Here is a 25,904-nt window from a genome sequence, read left to right on the forward strand (position 1 = left end):
GGCAAGGGGGCTCTGGGATTTAGCTCCCCCAGATTAGGAGATTGTCCAGGGAGGCTGATGCAAGGGGAAAGCAGAGCTGCCTCTGCACTCTGACCCTCTGCAAAGGTTGGAGATGGGTTTTCTGCAGGGTTTGTAGCCATATGAAGTTGTATCTCTCTTCTGAAAGTGTCCCCATGGGCTTTGCCACTGGGGACAAGGGATCAGGAAGGCTTTTAATGTGTCATCATTAAAATGGTGTGGTTTTGTGTTAAAATGAAGTTGAGATTTGAGCCTGCCAGTCCTGCGCTGGAAACAGTGGGCTTTCTGCTAATAGCTTTTATGGCTTTTTAAACAGAAAACTGGTTTAAGAGGCTTCCAGTAGTAGGTTTTAGGACAGTTCCGTGTCAGGATGTTTGGAAGACAGCAGAAGTTCAGCCCATCCATGCTCAGTTACTGCTTTGACCCCATGGTGGTGTGGGGTTAATCTCCTGTACAGCATTTGAGGAATTTCGTTGAAACACAAATCCTATTGTATATCACAGTATGGCAAGTGTGAGCAAAACACAGCATTCTGGGGCTGTTTGCATCCTCTGCTTAGACGTGAGTGGGATCTGGGGTCAGCCCAGGCAGTGGGCAGCAGGAGACTTCTGGCAGATGTAAGAATTGACCTAGGGGACCAACCCAACAGTCTGTCTTGCCCTGTCCCCTCCAGCAACATGGTGTTGGTTCAGGAATAGGTCTGTGATGATCCTTGACTTGCATCTGGCACTTAGGAGCGTGACGCTTTCTGGACAGAGACCACCCATACCATGGGATGTCCCAGCAGTGTGACTTTCCTCCTCGCATCGTCTGATCCCTTTCCAAAGCAAGTCTTTCCTCACACATTGCAATCGGATCAGCCTAGAAAACCTTTGAGGTTGGCTATGTTAGTGAAGGTTATTGGACATGGCATGAAGGTTGTCCTCATGCTGGCCTCTGGGGTGGTGAACAGAGCACCAGCACCCATGCCAGGCCCAACCCAGCAGGGGAAGCTCACAATGGGTACAAATCACTCTGAAAACGGTACAAGCCCCATTCCATCTCCTCCCTCAATGGGCACATTGGGCAGAAGAACCCCATCGGGGCAGCGTTGCATCACTTCTTCCCCTGGGGCTCTCCTGCATTATCAGCCCCTGCCTTACATGGGGTCGTGTACTGGCTCAGCACGTACCCCATGCATTGAATCAGGAACAGTCAAAGAGAGGGGAGGAGTTGCTGCTAACTGGTGTTTAGCCACGAAAGAGAGGTTTCTCAAGGCCTCACCTGCTCCCTCCATTCAAGGTGTGAGAGCTTGGGCTGAAACACTGTCTCGCTGGTGGGGAAGGAGACAAGGACTAATGATCAGAGGTTGCTGGGAACAGAGTGCATGAGCTCGGTAGTCTGAGGCCAGGCTATTGTTGGGCTGTAGGTGCTAAATAAAGCAGTTTGTGCCAGTTTGGCACAGCATTTGAAGCCTGTAGGATGCATCATCACAGGCACAGTGTTGTGCTGCAGCACAGATATCTGCAGGGTCCCCCCACTTCGTGGAGTGTCAGCAGGAGCCCCCCAAACGTGTGAAACCCTGAGTAACTGCTGGGCAGGTGGTAGCAAAGGAGGCTCATGTCCTGTTGCATTCTCTGTGGAGGATGCCCCATCATGGGGTCTGGTGGGGTTTTGCATGTTGCAAAGGAAGGCTTCACCTCCTGGGTCCCTCGTTGTGAAACCACATTGATGTCAGAAGGGTAAAAGTATTTTTAGATAAATATATTTGGGTACCCATCCAGCCAGGTACGGAGGTGCTACTTTGCAGATAGCAAATGGGAAGGAAGAAGTCATTTCAGTCAGTGCATTTGAGGTCCCAGGTCACCTTTCTGAAACACAAGGGACCATCTTCAATGACACATGATTTTTCCATGCTCAAAAAAAACCCATCTCTTTATTTCTCTTTAAGCAGCCATTTAAATTTTCAGCACGTACCGTCTCCCCTCACACCATAAAGCAGTGTCTGCCATCTGCAAAACAGCCATTTGCTCATCCTAGGCTCCACCACACCGTTAACTTCGGCTGTTCCCATGTTCCTGGGAGAAGGGCAGCAAGGAGTGCAGTGGTGTGATGCCAGCTCCCTGTGGGCTAGTTCCTGGTGGCTCAGCTGCAGAAACTCAGCCTCTGAGAACGTGTTGTCATCTGGGGACTGGTTCTTTCTGCCATCAATACGCATAGCACTATGTCCTCATCCAGGGGCTGGTTCCTCCTACCACCCATATCCATAGCACTATGTCTTCCAAAAGGTCCCTGAAGTTCAGTAAGGTGTGTGAAGGAGCAGGGGGATGGCAGGTAGCACCTAATCAACTCTTCATGTTGGTGTTAATGCTATTGTGTGTGGTTAAGCAGTATCATGAACTCAGAGAGAGCTCTCATCTCCTTACCTTTGTGCTGCAGATGTCCCAGCCTGGCTGAAGAGCCTCCGGCTGCACAAGTACGCTGCCCTCTTCTCGCAGATGACGTACGAGGAGATGATGGCCCTCACCGAATGCCAGCTTGAGGCACAAGTACGTCCCACATCAGTCATAAAGCAATCCACGATGGTCCTGACGTGTGATATTGGTAGAGGAGATGCCTCCAAATGCCTCTTTTTGTGCCTTCACATGGAAGGCTTTTTGCCTGCAGATGGTTGTGAAGCAAACGGAGAAAAGAAAATTGGGTTCTGGGGAGTGAAAAAACCCATGCTGTACTTGAAAAAGACCTTGTCCCAGATTTCTGACTGGAATCCCAGCATGAAAGTTCCAGCACTGGGGGCTGCATTTGCATTTTTTTCCAGTTGGGATTAAATTAAGGAGTTTCAGGGGCACAGTCGATAGTACCCAATTCCTTTAAAGTCAGCTGGGCTTTGGTGGCTGACTGCCTTGTTAACCTTTGAAAATGCCACCGCTTTCAGGTTTGCCTCTCTGTTATGCTCAGGATGAAGGGGGCCGGTCAGCACCTTTGCTTTAACTGTGTGAGACGTACCGGGGAGGGACAGACTAGCTGGAAATCTCTTATCTTCAGCAAGTCTCTAAGTAATTTTCTGTGTCCCCTGCTAATCTCTGCACTCAGGAATTGGATTAATTTATAGCAGCCCTTTTTGTTTAGTGGAGGATGGATTTGGGATAACCTGTGCAAATGTTAACATCAGGTTTTGTTCTGTTTTTTTTTCAGAATGTTACCAAAGGCGCAAGACACAAAATAGTGATCAGCATCCAGAAGCTAAAAGAAAGACAAAACCTGCTCAAATCTTTAGAAAGGGTAAGTAATCACAACCACTTCTGTATTTCTTCTTTTTCAAGGGGGCAGGAGTTAATTCTGTTCTACATGTTGTTGGGATCTTTTGCAGAGAAGTCTGTTGTTGGCCTAGCTGCATCTGAGCGATGTCTCAAACACTCCTGTACCAGATGCAGGTTTTATTTGGGGCTGTATTTTGCAGAGTGGTCTTAATCCACCTCTGGCACTCACACAGCTGGGACAAATATACCCTACAGCACTGGTACAAGCCCTAATCAGCTCCAGGGTGCTTAGAAACACCTGAGCTTCAAGTGATGGAAGATATCATCCCAGCGACACTGATGGGAAGGTAATTGCTTATCTGCTGAACTGTGGTGCAGGACCAGCTGTAGCTGCATCAGCCATTGCCGTCCTGTCTGCTGTTGGAGAACCAGCTGGGCAGAGCCTTTAACCACTTGTTATCCCTCGGCCACTTGGTTCCCTCTCCCTTCTCAGTGCCACTGTCCCTCTTGTGAGACCTCCTCCATGCATGGGGCCAGCAAAAGGACCCCCACACCTGCTCCTGCCTCTCCATCCCCGAATAGAGACGGGATTGCCCAGTGTCTGTCAGGTTGAGGGCCACTGTGCTTTTCTGGAGCATCCTATGGACAGTCTGTCCCCAGATAAAAAGACAGATGCCCTCATCAGTGCCTGAACAACATGTTGAATTTCCAGCAAGAGCAAACAGGATCTTCTCTGTCACTTCAGCAAAATCTTAAACTCTGCAGAAATGGCTGTCAGAGAAGCAACAGCACCACAGCCTTGCTGGGTGTAGCTCACCCAAACTCTCACTATTTATTATCGCAATATTATATTATATTTAATTGCACCATCTTCAAACAGCAACTTGCAGAGCCTCCCACTCTAGGGGCTTTTAAATACTTACGTGGCATGTTGCTATTTATTGGTGTTTTTGTTAGCTCAGTGCTTCACCGTTTATTTATAATAAGGGATTGTACTCGGAGTATGGCAGGAGCTAATAAAGCAATGTTTACCTCCGTATATTAATAATAACTGTTAAATCCAAGAGACAGCCCACTGGATTGAGCTTGCTTCGGCAATGTGTTTTCCAGACAATTGCACAGCCTCTCTCCCTGCATCTCTGCCTGGGTTTTGAAATTGGTATTGATTGACTGGTGCGGTGTGGGAGCTGGAGCCCAGTTCAGGTGACACAACCAGCCCCGTACGCTGTAAAATATGGGAGATAAGTGGCAGGGACTGATTCTGAGCCCTTGTGGGGTGGTTTGGGCTATGGAGCTGTGACCATGTCCCACTTTGTTGAGGCTCAGAGCTGCCTGTGAGCTGCTTTACTAGGGAGGAGACATCTCTGGTTTTCCAGGCTTCCCATGCAATTTCTTTGTGCTAAACAAGAGCATGTGTGAGACTTGGCTTTTCTGGGCAGTGTCTCTCTGCTAAAGATTGCTGCTTTCTTGGGAAGAGCTGCTCCACCCCTCTCTGCCGGTTAGCAGAACAGGATTTTTTCCCCAAAAATAATGCCCAGCAGAACAACACCAGGTCTTTGAGAGAAGTGGAGCTGAGACACCTGAGAGCAAGCTGGGAGTGCAGCAGGGATGTAAGGGCTTCAGCTGGCTCACACACAGCCTGTGTGCCCATTTTATGTCTCTTCCCTGGGTGCAGCCCGGACTCACTCCAAAAAGCTGCCTTTTTCCAAGTTGCATCTCACTAGAAAGGCCATGCTGAGGCATGCAGCAAGCTGTTCTGGTCCAGGCTATGTTAAAAGCAAAATGCAGTTCTCTCGTATCAGTGGAATGAGGATCTGACCATAGAAAGGGAGATCTTTATCCACACTGTAACCGAGAGTAAGGCTGGGATGTACCCAAATTCTCTCCCTTCTGGGTGGACCTCCCCCAGGATCTACAAGATGAATGTTTTCACTATAGGGATATAAGTTCATCTGCAGCATCATGGTCTCCCCTTCTATGTCTGACCTACCTACCCTGCACCCCCTGAAACCTTCCCTTTCTCCTCTGCATCCACTTCCCCAGCCCATCCTAGTGTGGGCAGGGACGTCCCCACTTTGATGCTGCAGAATAGGCTTCTGCATCCCAGTGCGGTCCTGAGCTCTGTGATGGTCCCACGGCATAGTGATGCTCTGGCAAGCTCTTTGGGGCAGAGCAGTTAGTGGGGAGCCAGGCTTGAAGGCAGTGCTGGAAACTGAAGACAAGCTGAATTGTCTTGATTGTGGGATTACTGGAGAGGGACCAAAATACTCACTGGTCTGGGCATTGAAATCTCACAGGCTCAGTTGCTCTCATCTTCCTGGTGGAAATTTGGAAATGCTTAAGCTGGATTGCCACTGGTTTTGAGTCCCAGTGGCTGATGTGGCTCATTTATCTCTGGGGATTCATGTCTGAACACATCCTTGGATAATCAGACACAGTGCCTGCACAGCTCCTCTGGTCTAACCAAGACTCAGTGAACGAAACATGGCTGTTGACCATGGCCTGCAGCAGGGTCCTGAAGCGGGAGCGAGGCCATGGGCCTTGCTGAGGTTCTCCTGGCGGGTACCAATAAGGGTTTGGTTGATAGCTGGTGTCCTGTTGTCTCTGTGGAGACAAACCCTCTCCTCTCCACTTGAATCTGCAGGACATCCTGGAAGGTGGCAACTTGCGTGTCCCACTGCAGGAACTACACCAAATGATCCTCACCCCCATCAAAGCTTACTCTTCCCAAAACTCGAGCACAGAGGAGCACAGCCGGGACGCGGACTCGCATCACCCCTCCTCCCTGATCGGCTCAGACAGCCAAGGCTCTGACTGTAAGGACTCTGCCGCAGGCGGGATGCAGCAGCACCATTTGCCGGGATGTGAGGGCGAGTCGGGAGGCGCCCCTTTGCCTGAAGGTGACCTGCCTGGACAGTTCACCAGAGTGATGGGGAAAGGTGAGTGCCTGTCACTGGTTATTGGTGTCCTTGCTAAGGAGAGCTGCTTCAGGGCAGGGTGTGTGCAGTGGTGGTGCTGGCAGCAGCATTTCCCCAAGCTGCAAGCCCTAGTCTTAGGGGTGATGATTTCCGGGGCCCCATCGTGCTGTGGTAAGGAGTATGAGTAGGGGGGAGAGGTAGGCAGTGATTTTGCAGAGGGGCAGTGATGAATCACGCTGTTTGCCCCAGGTCAGAGATGGATAGCATCCTCTCCCTGCCCCAGGTCAGGGGTGCATAGCATTCTCTCCCTTCCCATTCAGAGTCCTGGGGGGCAGCACGCCACTCCAAAGGTGTTTCCAGCAGCATCCCTCAAGACTTGCTCTGCTTGTGGGGTGGGTAGCAGTGGTGTATGGGCTGGCCGTGAGCCATCTCGAGTGCAGATCAGTTGGGTCCAAGTCCCTTCTTCAGCCCAAATTTAGATGCAGGACACTCAAAATACTCGGGTGCTGTTCTGTGCCAGGTGCAGGGTGTGTGGCTTTGAATTAGGATTAACACACTGGGAGGTGCACCAGAGGGATGTGAGGATAGGGACTGACCTCCTGTGCCATGCAAAGGGCTCTTTGAGCAAATTTGTGTGAGCTTGGATGTGTCTTAACCGCCATCAGTGGCACTTGAGGTGTTTGAAGACAGGAGGGGAGTCTCACCCACAAGCTCACACAGGAGACCAGGAGCAGAAACAAACTTGTTGGGTTGCCACAAAGGAATATCAGCCCTGTTTCACACCTTTTGTAAAAAAACAGATGAGGTGTTGTTTGTATAAAAACCTGGTGCAGAATTTCTCACCAGCTGATTGACTGCATGCACAGACAAACGTGGGCTTCTGGCCCCATTTTAAACCTGCTGCTGAATTCAGCCCATAACACAATGCCTCTGTCATGCACAAAGCTGTATGTGTGGCACAGGCTGTGCCAGGCCAAGGTACCCTCCTGGACCCCAAGGCATCCGTGCCCTGGGGTTATGACAGGAGAGACTCCATGTCTCTCTGTGAACTCATTTCCACTTGCATTTATGGCATTAATTCCAAAAGAGACTAAAATCCATTGGGAAAGGTGGGAATCTGTTTGCAATGGGGCAGATTTTAGGCAAAGGAGCAAGAGCTCTCCCAGCACCGGCTCTTGTGTAGGAATAGGGAATAATCCTGTGCCTCTGATCTGCTCAGGTCTAATTTTGGTGACTCCAGTGGTGTTACTCTGGATTTACACCATCGTAACAGAGAACAAAATCTGCCCCTAAATATAGGACAGCACGGCAGGAATTGGGGAAGGACATTTTTTCTTGCTGATGAGAAGACCTCTCTGTGGGACAAGGGAAATGGGACATCCAAGGCATTTGTTGCGCCCACCCATGAACCCCAGCTTGATGTCCCCATACCCATTTTTCTTCTCTCTTTTTCTTCCAGTATGCACACAACTTCTAGTTTCTCGACCCGATGAAGAGAATATAAGTTCCTATTTACAGCTCATAGACAAATGTCTAATCCATGAGGTGAGTCGTGACGGATCATCTCAAAGTGTTGTTCTCATCACTTAGAAACTGTTTCCAAAGTGTCTGTTTATGTAAACCTCTTGGTTTCTAACACAAATATTTTTGGGGGTATTAATAGTCATTCTGTCAGAACAGGGCTAGAGCGGGCGGTAGCTCCAGCATGGTGCATGGAAATGTTGCTCCCCTCTCCACGCTCGCTTAATTGCCAAGACTTGGAGCTGGGAAATTCATCTGGCTTGTGACAGTCTGGTCAGCAGCTGGATGAAAGAACAAATCTCACAACAAGCATGCAGGCGGTTTCTGTCAGAGTCCCAGCGATCCCTTGGCGTTGCTGCCTCCTGTTTTGCAGCACGTGGTCTTGGGATTTTGCAACAGGGGCATCTGTTCCTGCTTCTGGCAGGTCTGCCTTTGCTGGTTGATGGCTTGGGATGTGCCTGGTGGCAGGGAGGATGGCTGGTGTCCCCGCTGTCCTGCAGCTTTTTGTACCCATGCCGGCTACACCTGGAAGAACAAGCTGCTTCTCATTGCCTGCCCATATGGCAGAGGTCGGGGGAAATTGCACACCCTCTGACAGGAACTGCAGGCTTTAAACGTTTCTCAGTTACTTGTTTATAAAATTGTATGCTGACAAACAACAGAAGAACCTCCTCTGGAGAGAGCTGGTGGCTGCAAACCCCAAAACATGCGGTGCTGCGCATGGAAGAGGAGAGAGGCAGCTTGCAGCCCCTTTCCTTGTAGCCGAAGCTGGTGCCCAGGCTGTGTTTATTTGATCTATGCATCCCTGCAGGGCCGAGCACAGGGCATCTTGAATTGGGGTGAAATAGCAGGGTACTGGGCAAAACACAAGCAGTTCATCATATTTTTTGGAGTGTGCTCTCAGATGTCCCTGTTGATCCTAGTGGAGGTTCCAGTGCATTTTGCTGGCAGTGCCTGCGGTGTCAGTGACTCCCTATGCAGTGTGGGATGGTGGTGCCCACTCTTGGGATTTGCTGCAGAACAGGTTTAGAGCTGTGGGTATGGTCCTCTTGGTGCTTTACAGAGACACAGGCAGTGGAGAATAGCTGTAGGAGCTGGTGGAGAGAACATGTTCTCCTACTTGCTCCCTGACATCAGAGCCTGGAAGTGGTGCCTGGACTCTCTGGACATTGCTGGGGGAGCAGAGGTGCCACGGAAGGGGCAAGAATGGTGGGAGCAGAGACCTGGGGCTGGAGAGCAGAGCCAGGAAGATGTGGCGCTCCAGAAGAACTCGTTTTCCAGGAGTGCCTGGGACAGACGTGGTGATGCAGCGTCACCCCATCAGTGCCAGCCTGTATCCCGGGACCACCATCTGCGTTGGCTCCAGCATAATCAGTGCCAGGAGAGAGCATCTCCTCCAAAGGGCAGTTTGAGCAATGAAGCAAGGCACTAATTAGCCTCCACATTGTCCTCCAGAGACCTGCACTCCTCTCCACCACTGGCACGGAGATGCTGGGTGTCTAAAGTTAGCTGTGGTGGGCATGTGGATCGCCCTGTAACCCACGCCGGCTGCCTGGAGGTCTGGGGTGTTTCAGGAGGAAGTCTCCTCCTGTGTGGGTGACCTCTGGGTGGGTGGTGGGGCTTACCCTGGGTGACCTCCTGCAGAGGCTGTGGGCACCAGGAACAGAGCTGAGCCCCAAGAAGGAGGTTAGAATGCAAGATGCTATGGAGCAGCTCTGCTTTCCAGATCCTAGTTGGGATTTGGAGATCCTGGCTGTGTTACAGCCACAGCCAGGTGACAAATGGCACCACCCGGCGGGGACCATCAAACCCTGTGGGAGCTGTGCTCACACCCCAGCACCAAGCATGGAGCCAGGTGCCCATGCTGCAGCATGAATAGTGAGTCTGGGGCTAGGATGGACAGCATGAAAGCTCTGGGGGCAGAGCTGGGCGGAGGGGATGCTGCTGGAGCATTTTTTCCTCCTGAGGTAAATAAATCCAAGAGAGAGACCAGGGTTTCCCTCTTGACTTGCTTCTGGGTCTCGACTCACACCACTGCCTGCTCCAGCTGTGTTTCTTTACCTGCACACCCACATATGCATCTCTGCTCGCTTTATCCAGAAAAATATTCATACATTTCCTTTTTTTCTCTTTTTTTTTCCTTTGGGCAGGCGTTTACAGAGATTCAGAAGAAGCGGTTGCTGTCATGGAAACAGCAGGTGCAGAAACTCTTTCGGTCGTTCCCTCGGAAATCCCTCCTGGAGCTGTCAGGCTATCGGCAGCAGAGGAGGTATGCAGGATTTCAGGAAGGGAGGGATGGATGGATGCAGTGGCAAGAGCATCTCCAGTGGGACCAATATCTCCCAGCAGGGAGGGACTGATCCTTCTGGGTTCAGAGCCATATTCTGTGTGGGAGGAAGGCTGGAAAAGCTTCAATCCCAGGTGTTGGCTGGGAAAGGAAAGCAGCAGTAAGTTTGCTTGTGTGTGTGGACATCGCCTACCCTACTGATTCCCACTGTGTCTCCCTGGCTCCGAATCCAGTGCTTCCCAGCTGAGCAGTGTCTCCCCAGGATTGGGTGGCCGGCTCTGCCCCTGCCTGCTGCCCTTTGTTCATTACATCAGTGCTGGAGTTTCACCAAAAAGACATCAACTGGCAAAAAAAAAGGCTTGAAGCCTACAGAGGGTGCAGAGCCAGGAGGGCTGTGTTGTGAACGCTATGTTTGCTCACTTCCAAGGTGATGCTGGGTTTCGGGTGATCCTAGAAAGCATTGGGGTTATGACAAGAAGAGATATTTTTAGATCAGTTTTAACAATATCATCAGCCTTTTCTCTCATTCTGCTAAGTCTGTTTTATTACAGTCTTGTGCAAGTTCTTTTTATTAAAGAGAAACTGTTTTGGAGAAAGCTGGGAGCATTGGGACAGCCGGGATTCAGAAGGAATTGGCACAGAACTGGGGTGTTCCCTAATGCCATGAAACAGAGTATTTTGGAATGGAGCAATACAGGCAGTTTCAGTGTTTATGGCAGGATTGGAAGCAGAATAGACAAGAGCAGAGATTTTTGATGACCCATTTGCTATGGGATTTCACCAGTGCAGCAGTTTAGCTGCACATCCAGGCTGATTGCAAGAACAAGGTAGAGCCGATTGCTTGAAATGATCCCGGTACCTTTCCTGGGGCTGTCCAGGATGCTCTCCAGTTTCCTTGCTGCTTTTGAGTGTTTGCTTTTTGCATTTCTTCTGCTCCTGAGAAGCTGCAGGCAAGAAAGGAGCATGTGGCCAGTCCTGCTTTTCTCATGGGGATTTAATGGCAAGAGTGTTTTTTGGATGAGGTTTAAAGAAACCCTGTCATACTCCTGCCTTGTAAATTTATCCAGCTTTGGGATCCCAGCAGGCTCATGTCATCTGAAGCATGTTTGCAGCCACCCACACAAGCAGGAGAGATGAGGGCTGGGAGGAAGGTGAGCTGAAACATCTGCAAGGGAGATCAAGTGCTGGAGAAAGGCAGGGGGGAGCAGGGAGCATCAAAGCAGCTGCAGTGTGGGTTTGCAGAGTGCTCCTACCCTTGGCTGTACTTTAACCTCATAATGGTTTTGGAATCCTGCTGCCCAGCTAACCGGCAGGGACACCAGGCTGGAGGAGACCCAGCTCCAGTGCTGTGTATTTCCAAGGGTTACCTTGTTATTTCTGTGTCATTAATCTGGCTTTAAATGCAAGAAACCCTCATGAAGAGGGATTCTGGTGTGTGTGGCCCTCCAGTCCAAGGTGTAAAGATGGTTTCATGTCCTGAGATCAGTGTCTTGTGTCTGAATTGTTTTGCTCTGATTGCAGGGAGCTGAATGAGGGCTTGCAGTGTCTTACCTGTGCAGGAATGTGCCTTTCGCTCAGACCCTCCCTAGGAAATCCTGGACTTGTTAGGTGGCTCTAACAAAATTTGACAGTGAAGTTTCAGAGATGGCCATGTTTGTAAAAGTGAACCTCTTGGAAAGGGATAAGGTCCCACCCTTCAAGTGTTCCCAGTGAAAAAAACCCAACAGCATAAGCTGAACCTTTATCAGATGCTAGAGAATCCACACATGAAAGATCTCTGTACAGCTCAAAGGCATGAAGGGTTTAAATCAAAACCCAAGGAAGCAGGTGCCACCCACTCCAATGCCCAGGGAATTACCTGTGTTATTTTAGCTTGCATTTAAGAACAGGCCCATTTTGCAGGAGTAAAATAAATTCTAAAAAGGAAAAATGATGCGAGTGTGAGAGCTGCAGAAGGGAGGGATGGGGACTGGCAGGCAGGAAGAAGAAAGGGAGCTGCCTTGCTATGCCCAAACCTCCTGTTTCCCACTGCACGTGCAGGCAGGATGGAGAACCATCCCCAGCAGGATGTGAGGGTTGGGGCAGGAGCAGAGCTCGTGGTGGACCCATGACCATGGGCTGGGTACAGGGGGGATGAGCATTGGTACAGCGCTTTGCAGCAACATCAGGGCACCCAGGGGATGTCTGGCTGTTGGTCCAAGCACACCAAACCAGCGGCTCCCCCTGCGCTGTCTCTTGCAGGGGCTGATGTCTCACCCACGGTGCTTTCTCTCTCTGCAGCCGAGGCTTTGGCCAGTCCAACTCCTTACCGACAGCCGGCTCTGCAGGGGCGGGACTGGGACGGCGCAACCCCCGCCAGTTCCAGATCCCCTCCCGCAACCTCCCCACGGCCCGGCTGGGGCTGCTGGGCCCCACTGGACTGCTGGGCACCCCGCAACGCAGTCCTGCCGCCAGCCCCGCCATCCTCAAGCAAGGCAGACAGGTTGGTACGAGTCTGTGGCGTCTCCAGCTTTTCCATCCCTTCCCCACAAGCTTTGTTTGCTTTTCCTTCTTCAACTTGTCCTGATCCCCATTTTTTTCCCCCTTTGCAAGCAGGTGCTTGGGTTGTACTCTCCGTGTGGTGGGATGCAGAAGAGGGACAGGGATGGGGGCAAAGAGGCGGAGCGGAGGAGAGATGAGCCCAAGGGGGTTATAAATACATGGCACAGAAGCTTCTGGTTTACATCTCACACCTCTCTTTCTGTTTGCTTCCCACAGAACCTCTGGTTTGCCAACCCCGGGGGCAGCAACAGCATGCCCAGCCGGAGCCACAGCTCTGTGCAAAGAACGCGCTCACTGCCGGTGCACACCTCCCCGCAGACCATGCTGATGTTTCAGCAGCCAGGTAGGAAGCAGACGTTTGCTTTTTCATGTACCCACAGCCCAGAGGAACGGGAGGAGGTTGTGTGACAGGAGCCATGCCCATGAGCTTCACCACAGGCACATCACCCATGTGTGCTCCCGCGTGCTCGTAGCCGTACTCACAGTGCTGGCTGATGCAAGCCAAGCAGGGTATCTCTGGCACTGCTCTGGTTACTGGGTTCATTGAACCAGAGACATCACTGGAGGGAGTTTTGACCCTATAGATAACATCTTAGCCCTGTGTATAGCAGTGCTGGTGCCTTATGTAGCTTGCTTCCAAGGGGCTTCGTGTCAGGCAGTAGCTCATCCCTCGCCTTTTCTGCTCATGCATGGACACGGAGACTTGGTGCAGAGGGAATGCCTTTATGCACTCAAGGGAAATTGTTTTCACAATGCATGTGAAGGGAAGTGGTGCTGAGTCAGTGCTTCCTTCCCAAACACCACAAAAATGCTCCTGTATATAGGAGCATGCTCTGGTTCAGGAGAACTTGGACTCTGGAGCATTGTGACATTCATGCCTTTTCATCTGTGTATCCTTTCATTAGACTTTAAGCATGCCTTTTCTTACCAACACTCCGTAACAGTTCATACCACAGGACAAGGAGTTGCACCCCCTAGTAAAGTAAACCTCATCTGTAAGCTTCTGCCATGATTTCAGCTTGGCAGCTCTTCTCACATCATACGCCTGCAGAGTTTTAACTGCATAATTTAGGCAACAAATGTCCTGTACAGCAAAAGCAGTGTCTGTTCTTGGGTATTGATTAAACACCGGGACAAGGGTACATTTCTGCAGGCACTGAAGGAGAATAAATGGGTTTCTCTTTGCATGTTAGCCTACAGTGAATGAGGGCATAGGAGAATTAGAGAGCCAAAGACATGGACCCAGTAGTGAGGAAAATAAGGAATAATGTGGTGCTGGTCTCCCAAACCTCTTACCATCAGGCTGTGAGGAGCCCTCAACCTTCCTGGATCTCATCCTGTGTTCCAGTGCCAAGCAGATGCTGTCCAGCACTACCTTTGCTTGTGCACATCTCCCCTGGGGACGTGGCAGTGGGGCTGTGGATGACTGAGCAGGAAGAAGCCAGGTGGCAGCTCTGCTGGTCTGTGCTGCCATCCCATGTTGGAGCGCTAACCCTGACACACACTTGACTGCAAAGGCAGCTCCTGGCCCCAGTGTGAAAGCTTAGCTCATACCAAAGGTTCTGGGACCTGCACACGGGTTGATCCTGGGGCTGCCACCTCCCAGTGCCTTCACTCCTCATTTCCATCCACATTCTGCTCCAGTGCCATTGAATTTCCCCACGTTTACCCCTTACTGATAAGAAGCAGGGAAACGATGCCTGTTTATGCAAACATCTCTTGCCAGAGGTGGATGCACTGGGAAGTGAAGCGCTGCCAGTCCAGCCATGTGGTCAGCCCTTCCTGGGGTATCTTTCAGGTGGTTTTCTACCCCACGTGCACTCTGCCAGGGTCCTGACAGGTCCCCTGACCAATGTCTCCTGCCCCTTTCTCCCTGCAGAGTTCCAGGTGCCGGTGACTGAACCTGACATCAACAACAGGCTGGAGTCCCTGTGCCTGAGCATGACGGAGCACGCGCTCAGCGGTGAGCACTCCCTCCTCCTTGGGCTCTTCCAGCACGTCCACACTGCCTCTGCCGAGCCCCCCAGCACCTGCCCCTGCCCCATGCCCCCCAAAAGCTGGGACAGGCTGTGGCTGTGAGGGGATGGGATGGTGGCGGGGATGGATGTGGGGATGCTCCCAGGGATGCTCCCGGGAGGGTTGGGCATGGACATTGGCTTCTCTTGGTGAGGTAGCTGGGGCAAGGGGGTAAAAACTGAACACAGGGATCGCACCCACCACTAGTGGAGTCCATGCTTATTAGCCACTAGTTAGCTTGCTAATAATCATTAGGATTAGCTCGCTAGTCTGTTACTAGCTCTTGATAAAGCCCTCGCCACTGGTATGCTCGAATGGTTCACAGGCTTTAGAGTGTTTTACCCTTTTGCCACCAGCGTCCCCTTGGCCAGGGGTTGCGGAAGCCCCAAGGCATCTGGCTGAAGTCCTGCCAGGGGCTGTGCCAGGCGCTGTGACAGCAGCACTGGCAGCTCCTCACCCATGCCTGGGGTTAACTGCGGGTCCCAGCCCAGGCAGACAGATAATGGGCAAGGGGAGGGAGGAGGATGAGGTGGAAAAACAGGCAGGAAAGAAGGAACAGCAGTGCGATGGAGAGCCTGGTGCAGCAAAAAGCACCAGCACCAGAAGCTCCCGTAGCCCCTCGCTGATGTGCTGGACCCCAAGCACGAAGGATGCCTCCGGTGATGGGACAAGCACAGCCACCAGCATCTCCCAGACTGTCTGGAATAACCAGCTTGGGTCTCACCACTGGCAGTCCCCAGGCTGCAGCCAACAGTTGATGCCAGGAGCCCTCAGGGAGGATGAGTACCAGCGGGCTCCCTGCAGCGATGCAACAGCCTATCCCAGGGAGAGCAACGCAAGAGCAAGTACTGTGAGAAGCAGCAGGGCCCTGGCAGCGCCACGGCAGCATCCCCAGCTGGGAAAACAAGGACACTTCTGTCACCCGAAGCGGTTCTGCAGCGTGTGCCCAGGCGAGGCTTAGCTGTCATGTTCCTCTGCAGAGTACTGTTCCTCCGAGTTGTTTTTTCCAGGTCGCATACCCCGAGCCTCTCCAAACCTCATGCTATAAATAGCTCGTAAAAAAATAAACCTTCAGGGGAGAAAAAAACAAAAAGGCGTAAAAAACCTGTTTGTTTTCAGTCTTCAGGAGGGAGGCGGCCGTGACTGATGCCCTGGGTAGTGTAACAGGGAGTGCTCTGTTCAGGGGCTACCCCAGGAGCCAGTGCCCCCACTGCTCTCCATCCTGGGAATGGGGGTTTGGGATAGGGGACGGTGGGTGGTTGGGACTGAAGGAGGGCTGGAGGGTTGGATTTCTGGCCCTATAAAAGCTGCTGGCACCTGGGGGGTGGAGGAGAGGGAGCTGCTGGCAGCTGGGTCTTTGTGGACCTGGGGTGGGTTGTGGACCCCTCAGTCCTAGGCTTAGGGCTGTGGCTGCACTTGTCCCTGCTGTCACGGGGCACTGGGGATGGAGGCTCTGGGGAGACAGAAATAATTCCTGGGGGTATTTTTCCTGCCAGAATCCTCAGAAGAAAATCTTGTATTCTCTGTGACTTGGCTATTGCAGGACTGAGTTAGCTGGGGGGCAAGGCATTCCCCCCGGACCAGCTCCATCCCTGTCCCCCCACTCCTGGACAGTGGGTCATGAACTTGTCCTGCTGTAAGGAAGTCCCAGACTCACTTCCACCTTGCAGTGAGTCCAGGCTGCCCAGAAACACCCTCTGCTCCTGGGAAGGCTGCCATGGGAGGTGGCAGAAGACCTGGATGGGTGCTAGGACACGGACAGTTGTGGGGGCGGCTGCTGGGGACAGACAATGGCATGGAGGCACTGGTGGGAGTGCTGACACCCTAAAACCTTTCTACACCCTGGGGGGGGGGGGGGCGGGGCAGCTCCAAGGCATCATCTTATCACAGGGGCTGTGTTGGGGGTGCTCTGGGGTCCATCTCTCCCTTCCCCAGCTCCAGGGGTACTGGTGCAATGTGAGTGGTTGTTCATCAGGGCTGCTCCTAACTCTCCTTTCCCATTGCAGATGGTGTCGACCGAACGTCCACGATCTAGAAAGGCGTCGCATCGGGGACGCTGGCCAGGAGAACAACTGCTGCGGGTCCAGCGGCGAGGTCGGGGCTTGCAGGGAGCCTCAGCGATAGCTTGCATCCTTTCTCCTCTCTCTCCTCTCCTCTCTCTTTCTCTCTCTCTCCTGTTTTAATTTTGTGAATGTGTAGATTGTCCTTGTGAACATATCATTAGACTTGGAATTTGTGTTGTCATTTATTACATCCATGCTGGGGGGGGGGGGGGGGTGAAATGTGGCAAAAAAATTCAACAACGATGATGAAAAAACATGGGGGGGGGGGGGCACGCAGCAGGAGAGTGCTGACAACAGAGGGTTCACCGGAGCACCATGGGCAAACCCTGTTTCTGGACGAGGATATGAATGAGTACCGAATAGCACGCGGGTGTGCGTGACCCAAAATCCTTTGGGGAGGATTTGCCTGTCCTGCCAGGGGCTTTGGGGCCGGTGGTCCCACCTCTTGAATTTCGCTGTGTGCAGGCACAGACTACCCAGCGAGCCCCGATTTAAATAATATTAATAATAATAATAACCCCAAAGTTTCCTTTCAGTTTAGCCAAGAGCATCCGCAGTTTCAAGGCAGCATTGTGCACGGGGCAGCGGAGGGTCTGTGGGCGCCTGCCAGGTGTGGGGTCGGTCCCCCCATCCCTGCACCCTTGGTGTAGGTCAGGGATGTGGAGGGGGACATCTCGCCCAGCGGAGGGTCCTAGGGGATGTCGGTGAATTGGGGGGATACTGGGTGAGTTTCCATGTCTCTTGCCTTGCCTGCACAGGTACTGGGAAGGTGCTGCTGCATCCTGGCTTCACACATCAGGCCCCAGCCTGCTGAAATCCACCAGTAATGGGTTTTTCCATGCCTGGGGGTGGCCAGTGAGGGCTGAAGGAGGCTTGAGAGCAAGCATGCAGTTTTATTTAGCCAAATAAAACCCAAGCCCCAAAGGGCACCAAAATGCGGCTTCGCAGCCCCATTTTCTTGGCGTTAAACATGTGCCAGGGCTGAGATGTGGGTGGTAGTGGCTTGCCTGCCTCTCACCTGCCATTGTGCTGCTTTTTATAATGGAGCTAAGTTTGGTACAAGGGCATTAGATGGGTAAATCCAGCACAGCGCTGCTCAAGCCTATGCTCGGGGCCAGAAAAATACCACTGCACCCACAGTGATGCTGGGCATAGTGGCGGCTTCGCTCCTGCCAGTCCTGATGCTGCTCCGTGTCCTCTGATGGAATAATAAGTTTAAAGTTAATTAATGAAGGGAGGTGATGAATGGGAATGACAGCCATGGCGGGTGCAGCCCAAAATGGGCTGTGCTGTAAGCGCTGGTGGGCAGCAGTGCGTGCTAGGACCGGTGGCTGAGCAGAAGGCGGAGCCTCACCTGGGCGGGCAGGGATGGGAGATGTGTGAATCCGTTTGCTATGCAGCAGTTCTAAGTTGTTTTTCTAAAGAACAAACCGTGCCAAATGCAGTGTTTTATGTTTGCTGTTCCCTGGTGTCCTGCGTCCCGGCAGGCAGGAGGTGGGGAGAGTGTGTGCTGGGGGAGTAGAGAAGGGAAAACTGAAAGCGAGGGAGGTTGGGAGGAGGTGTGAGGAGGTGACGGCAAAGTGGGGGCCAGGGGAGGCTGAGACACAGGCACCGGCTGGTGCTGGGGACCTGCGTCACCCCCCGAGCACCCCCAAGGTGTGAACACAACTGCCGTAGCAGGATCCTTCCTCAGGGAAGGCTCAAATGTATTTACGGAGCTGAGATTCTATTTATTCCTTCGCTGACTATAGAAGCAGAGGTTATCTGATTGTTAAGAGATACTATTTTGGATATTTTACCTATTAACTTGCTATGGCTGGTAACCATGATAATGTCTGTTATTAACAACCACCAAATAATTCAATTGTTTTTCCTTTTGTTTAAAACCAGGAAAAGCTTATTTTCCATTGACAGTGTATAGGTTAATAACTTGTGTTTGCTGTTCCTTGTTTTTCTTTTTTTAAAGTAAAAAGAAAATAAAGAGAAGTGGCTTCAGTTGCGTTCGGGAAGTCCTGCCTGGCTCTGGGATGCCTGTGCTGAGTGCAGGCAGCAGAGCGCCAGTGAAAGACATTTAAAAAGCAAATTAAAAGTAGCTTGAATCATAAAATAAGAACTATTTATAAAAAGAAAACAAAAAAAGAAAAAAAAAACAAGCCCCAGCAGTTGCATGAGTGAGGCTGTGAAGTCAAACTTTAGTAATAAAGCGGCAGTGCCTTTCTTTTTTGTATTCACCCATTCACCCCACCTGCAACTGTTTTGTACCATGTACGCATCGTGGCGAGGGAGACGCTGCTGCTGCGGGGACCCTCGGCATCGGGGGGCATCCCCCTTGTTCCCCCCCAGCTCTCCCAGAGACAGCCCCTGGCCCCCCAGCACCCGCCGGGGACCTCTTACTGGTGCTGTTCCCCCGAGCCGTCCCCGGGTGCAGCAGGAGGCCGGCCAGCTCAGCGCCCAAGTGTCCTTGGGTCCTGCGGATGCTCCCTGTGGCTGCGACACCCAGGGAAATTAAATGAATCCCAACCCTTTGTTTCGAGGTGTCCTTCCCCCCTCCCCAGGGACAAGCCCTGAGCTCGACTGGACTTGAGCTGGGCTTTCCCTTTGCTTGCTCAGCTCATTAAAAGAATCTTGGGGGGGGGGGGATCAAGCCTGGCCAGCATCCAGCAGGAAAATCCAAAACTGTGATTGAAGCCCGCGAGCGGCGCGGAGCGAAGCTCGAGTTTGGTCAGCACTTAGGGAAACTATTTCTGTTGTCACCTTTCTCCATGTCGGGGTGCGGCCGTGCCCCAGGTTTGGCTTTCTGAATGTGCCTGATGGGAAGTGGGTCCTGCAGACGTCTATAATTTGCACACAGCGATGATAACACTAAAGTTGCTTTTATACGAGTCATCAGAGTTTGCAAAGTGAGTTTTATTTTTTGTATTCCTTTATCTTTACTTAAAGGTGAATGTGTATTCCTCTGGGAGGAATAGGAAGAAAAAAATACCACAAAAACAAAAAAAAACAGGAATGTTAATAATGTTCAGCAGAATACTTCCTCCCTTATTAATATATATAACCCTTATGTATTTATGCATATTGTAAGCTTACTTTAAAAAGCTTTGACCTCTCTTCTGTTGCATGCCGTTCCCGGGCAGCCTTTTATTGTACATGCATGCCTTTAGTCTTGTTTTTTCTGTACAAAGTTAGTGCACAAAGAACTATTTTTGCCTCGTTAATGTTGCCAAGCAATGCATATTTTTTAAATTTCTCTCTTTTTTTTTTGGTCATATATGGAACTAGCATGTTTGTTACATGTAAAAGCTTCCCGATATAAAGAAATACTAATGTTTGGAGATGCCGGTCTTTGCAAGTGTACAGTTTTCAAATGTTGTTCCCAGTGAAACACCCTTGTGATTTCAACTTGCTCCAATGTATTTATTACTCATTTCCTCCCATGTAACTAGGAATCATGGCTATATTTCATATCAACGTTATATTGAAAGTGAAGGGAGATGATTAATACAAGGTTTTGTAACAGTGGGGTGTGGTGCCTCCTTATTTATGCTGTTGTTGGCAGACGGCCTCATACTTAAGGAATCAAATAAATGGCCAGCCCCGTGGGGTGGGAGAGGGGAGGAGGAGTTGCACAGTTCCCCGAGGGGGGGGGGTGGGGGGGGGGGTGGGTGTATTATCTTTATATAAAGCCCACGGCAGGGCTTACAAATCCCTGGCATTCCCCACATAGCCGCTGCTGTGTCCCTGTGGGACACCCGTGCCCTGGGAGCTGTTTAGATACGGGATTTTCTCTTGAAATCGGCAGGAATCAGGGCTGGAGCCGCTCGGAGGCTGCAGTGAAGGCACACGGAGGAGCTGGCTTGGCCGCGAGCCTCAGCGTGTGTGGAGACCTTCAGGTCAGGTGTTTAAGGCTGGGCTGATCCTGGGCTTAAAACTACAGATTTCAGACTGGCCTTGGGGCAGAGCAAGCAGGGAAGGATGCTCTGAGCTTACGCTGTTGCTGGCCACGGACACAGCCTCCTGAGCCGTTGGGGCCAGGACCATGGCTTCTGGTCCACTTTCTCAGCTGGACTCTGCATGGGCTGGTGCCGTTTGCAGCATCACTGTCTCGCTGAGGGACACCCCTGGATCATCCCATCCCACCCCTCACAGCAGCAAGAACAGGGTGCTGGACCTGGGCGGTGGCTGCACAACCTCTCTGAGCAGCCTGGTGCAGGGTCAGACTATGCTTATGGTTAAGCATAAGCATTAAAAAGCATTAAAGCAGTAAAAAGGCTTTTTCTGACATTTAAGTGGAATTTCTTGTGTTTCAGCTTGTGGCTGTGGCCTCTTGGGGCTGTTGTAGTCCCCTCACCACTGGATGCTTTAGTAAGATCCCCCTGAGCCTCCACTTCTCCATGCTGACCAAGCCCAGCTTCTGCAGGCTCTGCTCAACCAGTCCAAGCTCTAAATCATCAGTGTGGGTGTTGGCTGCACTTGTATGTCCCTGTCCCTCCTGTCCTGGGGAGCCCAGCCCTGGCCCAGCACACCAACTGTGTCTCGCCAGTGCTGAGCAGAGGGGCAAGATCACCCCCCTCAACCTGATGGAGATGGCCCTGTTCATGCAGCCGCCTTTGCTGCAAGGTTTGCTTGCTGGCCCATGGTCAGCTGGTGTCCACCAGGACTCCCAGTTCCTTCTCTGCAAAACTGCTTTCCACCCAGTCAGCGTCAGGATGCAATGGGTGTGATGGGTTGCCTCACACGAGGGGCGCGACTTGGCCCCTTGCTGAACTTCGTGAGGTTCCTCTCGGTCCAGGTCCCTCTGAATGGCAGCGTGAGCCTGTAGGGCAGCAGCACTCTCCCACTTTTGTGTCACCTGCAGATGTGCTGAGAGCAGGCTCTGTCTGTATCCAGGTCTTTAACAACAAGGTTAAAGAGTAGCTGGCCCCATTATTCACCCCTGGGGTACACCACTATGAACCAGTCTCCAGCTGGACTTGGTGCCAGTGAAGGCAGCCCTCTGAGCCCAGCCGCTCAGCCAGTTTCCAACCCACATCAGTGTCAGCTTACCCAGCCTGTACTTCATCAGCTTGTCCATGAAGGTTTTGTGGAACACAGTGCCAAAAGCCCCAGTGGAGTCAAGATAAAGCTGCCACAGCTCTGCCCCGTCCACTGGACCAGTCACCACACTGCAGACGACTTCCCTTTGTGAAGCCGCTCTGGCTGCTCCCCATCACCTTCTTGTCCTTCAGGTGTCTGGAGATGTCATCCCGGATCAGTTGCCCCACCACATTCACAGGGGTGGAGGCACAGGTCTGCAGTCCCCACAAGCCTCCTCCTCGTCCTTGAGGGAAGGAGTGACTTCCACTCTCTTTCAGCCATCAGAAACCTTTCCGATCGCTGTGCCCTTCTCCCAGGACCTCTGCTTCCACCTCTTGTACAGTTCTTTTTAATGTCTGAGTTGTACCAGGGCATCCAGTGTTGCCCCTGACCTTCATGTTCCCCCACCACTACCTACTGAGTAGCAAGCATGGTGTGCCTGTGTCAGGAAAACATCGCGGGTGCCCTCCAGAGACTTCCTGGGTGGCCAGGACCCTGCTGCAGTGTCCCTCCAGCAGCCATCAGGGTGGTTTAATGTCCCCTATGATAAGCAGAACTTGCAAACATGGAGCCTCTTCAGATTGCTCAAGAGCCTCATCCTCTGCTTCTCCTTGGAAGAGGCTCCTAGCAAGCTCCCCAGATGCTGCTGCAGCCAAGCGCGCCAAAAGCATGCCCTTGTTTAAAGATGCTTCTGATCACTATGAGCAGGGTCACCCCAGGAGGGAAAGATTCATTTTGGATTGCAGTGTTTGGTCCCATCTGAATCACCCTGCCCAGGAGAGCACCCCCATCCGCAGCCCACATGCAGCAGCTCCCTGCATCAGCTCTCCCAACACAGCTAAGAAAAGCATTACCTAAACCCCAGAGAAACGCCGTTTCCTTCCATAAACAGTTTGCCTTTCCACGTCACGTGTCCCTGCTCTCTGGGCCTCAAAGTGTGGTTTGTTGCATTACTAGAGAAAGAAAAGGGAAACCAAAGGGTCCTGGGATGGAAAATTAGAGCTGGAGCAGCTGAAAAGGTTCCAAGGGAAGTCCATGGCAGCCATGTGGTTAGGGAGAGTCTGCAGGTCCCACCGGCAGGTGAACTGGAAAGAGGCTTAAAAAAGGAAAATCAAGAGAAGAAAACATTTCAGTGCTGTTGGGAGCTGTTGGATGAATCAATACCAGAGGCCAAAGGCTTTAACAACTTGTGCTTCTGCAGTACACCACGCCAGAGCACCATTCAGCCAGGGGAAATGGCTTGTGTTCTCCTGCCCCACAGAGGCTGCAGTCATATCCAGTTGGCAGCAAAAACAGGAGCTGGTGGCCACTGTTCTGGCAGCTGCTGACCTGCCTCAGTCTCAGCAGCATCCTCAGCAGGCATGGGATAAGACCAGGTTATCTTATTAACAGGGTCTTCTCTACCCCTAAGAGTGATAGAGAAGCAGCCCCAGCCCTGGGAGCCCATGAAGCCACCCAGATGCACCCTCTAAGGGGGTGCTCTTGTCCCGTTGGCCCTAACCCCAGGCTCCCAGTGCAAGTCCAACTGCCTTGTATTTAACAGCAAATAGCCAGAGGAACAATTTATGAGCATCAGTAGGCAGAGATTTCCCATGGCAGGAGAGTTTTTTAGTTTCAACTCCCCTACCTTTTAATCAGGCAGGGGGCTTGGCACTAGATGATCTTAAGGTCCTTTCCAACCCTATTCTGTGATTCTAAGATGGAGATGGCTTTACCAGAAGAGCTCCTCAAATTCAAGGAATATTTAATTCTCCAAGTCTGTCAGCTGAGACTGTACAGGAGAGCCTAGATGATACTGGCGAGCTCATCCAGGTATCCCTGGCCAGCCAGATGATACCAAATTGCCACTGCCATGCTGCTCCTCAGAGCCATGGGCTGGCAGCCCGTACCAGCAGCATGACAGCTTTGCTCCACATGACCTTTGCCACCTCCTCATGAACAGCAAGTGATGCCACTCGACCCCAGGAAGGAAAATACTCCTACAGCTGTTGCATCCAAACTCAAGGCTACAAGGGGCTGTCTGCTCGTCTAAGCAGCCTGATGCTCCTCAGCTGAGGCAGATGCTTGACAGCACTTCTAGAGAGTGAACTCACCCCAGGGCTCAGCAGCATCACCGAGTGCTCTAGGGAGCTATTTTTAATTGGGATCTGCAGAAGGCTCATCAACACACACTTGGCATGGGCACCTCGGGGCCACAGCATCACCCACATGGGACAGTGGAGATGAGTGGCCTCTGCATTCACCCTACAGATCACAGGTCCTGGCATGGGATCAGAGGCAATACCCTGTATCTATAGAGCTATATATGTCCCCAAGGGAAGAGTTTGCACCCTTATGAATATGAGGCTATCCCTCTGCACCTCCCAGCAAGGTGCCTAGTGATGGATGTTTTTCTAGTAGCAGCACCGGTCCCTGTGCAGTCTAGGGGACAGGTTCCAGAGCTGCACGGGCTGCCATGGAGCCATTGGCACCAAGGAAGGGAGCAGTCATAGAAGGACAGACCACGGCTTCACCCAAAGTGCAGTACAGGCAGAGAGGGTCAGCAGCCATGCTCTGGGCAGGCAGCAGAATGGTGCGTACAGCCCTGCCTGGGAGAGCAAAGCAGCATTTTCCCTCTTCACTAAGCAAAACACTCTGCTGATCAAGCCTAGTCAGGAGAAATTGCTCAGCTCTGCCAGAATTCCCACTTTGCTACAAAAAATAGATTTTTGGCCGTTTTTCAATAATAATAATAGTCATCATCGTAATCATAATGCTGGCAGGTTGGCCCTCGCTCTGTGACAACCCAGCCCCATCTCCATCCCTGTGTGGAGGTGGTTGCAGTCAGCTGGTGCTCCTCAGGGCAGCATCACCCAGCAGCAGGAAGCAGTAGAGATGCCCCTCTGCCACCCCACTATGCTCCCTGGCATCGGGGTGACCCCCAGGCCTCCCTGAAAAGCATTTCCAGCCCCCATAAACGCTCTTGCTCCTCTCCTGCCGAGCGCAGAACTTGGGGCCGGGCTCAGCAGAGGGAGCCACAGACTGTGTGTCCTCGGACAGGAAGCTGCAGAGGCTGGGATTCAGCCTGGCACTCTTTCTCCTCTCTCTCCACTATCACTGACCTTGAGCATCAGCCAGCCGCAGGCGGAACCTTTGCAAACCCCCTGCCAGCTATCCCTCCCCACTGCTGCTGCTTCCCTACAACAACCTTTCCCACCCTTCCCTTCCCTCCAAACTGTACCAGCTCGTTGCAATGATGCCCATTCCCCTCCCAGTATATCTCCCCTTGTGATGAGCAATGGAGAAGAGACTGGAGGAAATGAGCACAGACTTAAGGTGCCCCGCACAGATTTAGGTCCCCACAGGAAACATTTACATGGCACTAAGGACTGTCCCCCCACACCACTTTAAAACCAAACACAGATTCTAAATGCATCCCACAGATATATTAGGGAGGTGACATCATTGGGGTTGATATTTATGTTTTCCAATAATTAATGTATCTACAGGCCATACCTCTTGTGGCATTTCTGGCTAGAGCAGAAAATGCATGCAAAGGAGGGTCCCTTAGTGGTTGCAGTAGGTGAAAATAGCAGGTAAACCCAAATCTACCCTGTTTTACCATAAAGATACCCCCTCAGACACTTGTTGGCTAATCTGCTCATAATAGCACTGCTAATGCTGGATGTGGATACCATTAATTATATGAAAAAAATCCATTTTCCCTTTTTCCTGTGCATCGATGTGCTGCAGCCATTCATGGACCATCCATCAGTGCGTGGACTAAAGAACTGTCAGCTGTACAGTGAGATATAACTTTTCAAGGGGAACATGCTGAGAGGGTGTGCAGGCACCCATGCCAGGGCAGGACAGAGCCAGGGCACTAATGCCTTCCCGTAACTCCTAGTAAAGGGTCCCCCAGGCTACACGTGAAGGTTGGGTGAGGGCACCCACCCAGGAATTGCTCCCTTGGTGGCAACTGTATAGCCCAGGAAAAGAAGCACCACTGTTGTTTGCCTTAGTACTTTTAAAATAGCCTAGAGGCCGGTACAGCTCAGTTAGCCCCTCAGGGTGGATTTCTAACCTTTGCTTTACTGTTGCCATCACAGTATGGAGCAGCAGAGCAAACAGAGGTAATGTGGTACAGTCCACTCTGCCAAAAATGCCTCTACAAAGCCCCAACACCAAAACCACAATACAAAGTTCTTCAAAAAAGGTAAATAAATCCTTTCTGATTATATTCTTTGGG

General features: G+C 51.7%; 1 protein-coding gene across 4 annotated transcripts in view; it reads left to right on the forward strand.

Annotated features, from left to right (window-relative positions):
• SAMD4A (sterile alpha motif domain containing 4A) overlaps nucleotides 1-16,772 on the forward strand; it is a 97,242-nt gene extending 80,470 nt beyond the window's left edge. For 2 of the 4 annotated variants that reach the window (XM_057426324.1, XM_057426326.1), the window contains 9 exons: nucleotides 2,437-2,546; nucleotides 3,193-3,279; nucleotides 5,902-6,196; nucleotides 7,635-7,720; nucleotides 9,847-9,965; nucleotides 12,264-12,465; nucleotides 12,741-12,867; nucleotides 14,404-14,487; nucleotides 16,547-16,772. In XM_057426324.1, the coding sequence (XP_057282307.1) occupies nucleotides 2,437-2,546; nucleotides 3,193-3,279; nucleotides 5,902-6,196; nucleotides 7,635-7,720; nucleotides 9,847-9,965; nucleotides 12,264-12,465; nucleotides 12,741-12,867; nucleotides 14,404-14,487; nucleotides 16,547-16,575 (1,139 nt within the window). In that variant the 3' untranslated portion in view covers nucleotides 16,576-16,772. Of the gene's footprint in view, nucleotides 1-2,436; nucleotides 2,547-3,192; nucleotides 3,280-5,901; nucleotides 6,197-7,634; nucleotides 7,721-9,846; nucleotides 9,966-12,263; nucleotides 12,466-12,740; nucleotides 12,868-14,403; nucleotides 15,097-16,546 lie in introns of those variants that run through there. The other 2 variants (XM_057426325.1, XM_057426323.1) reach the window with 1 other exon arrangement.
• The last annotated feature ends 9,132 nt before the right edge of the window (nucleotides 16,773-25,904 follow it).

This window comes from Pezoporus wallicus, unplaced genomic scaffold (assembly GCF_028554395.1).
Source record: "Pezoporus wallicus isolate ANWC-B61680 ecotype Strahan unplaced genomic scaffold, APGP_CSIRO_Pwel_v1 contig_8403, whole genome shotgun sequence".
Taxonomy (NCBI): Eukaryota; Metazoa; Chordata; class Aves; order Psittaciformes; family Psittacidae; genus Pezoporus; species Pezoporus wallicus.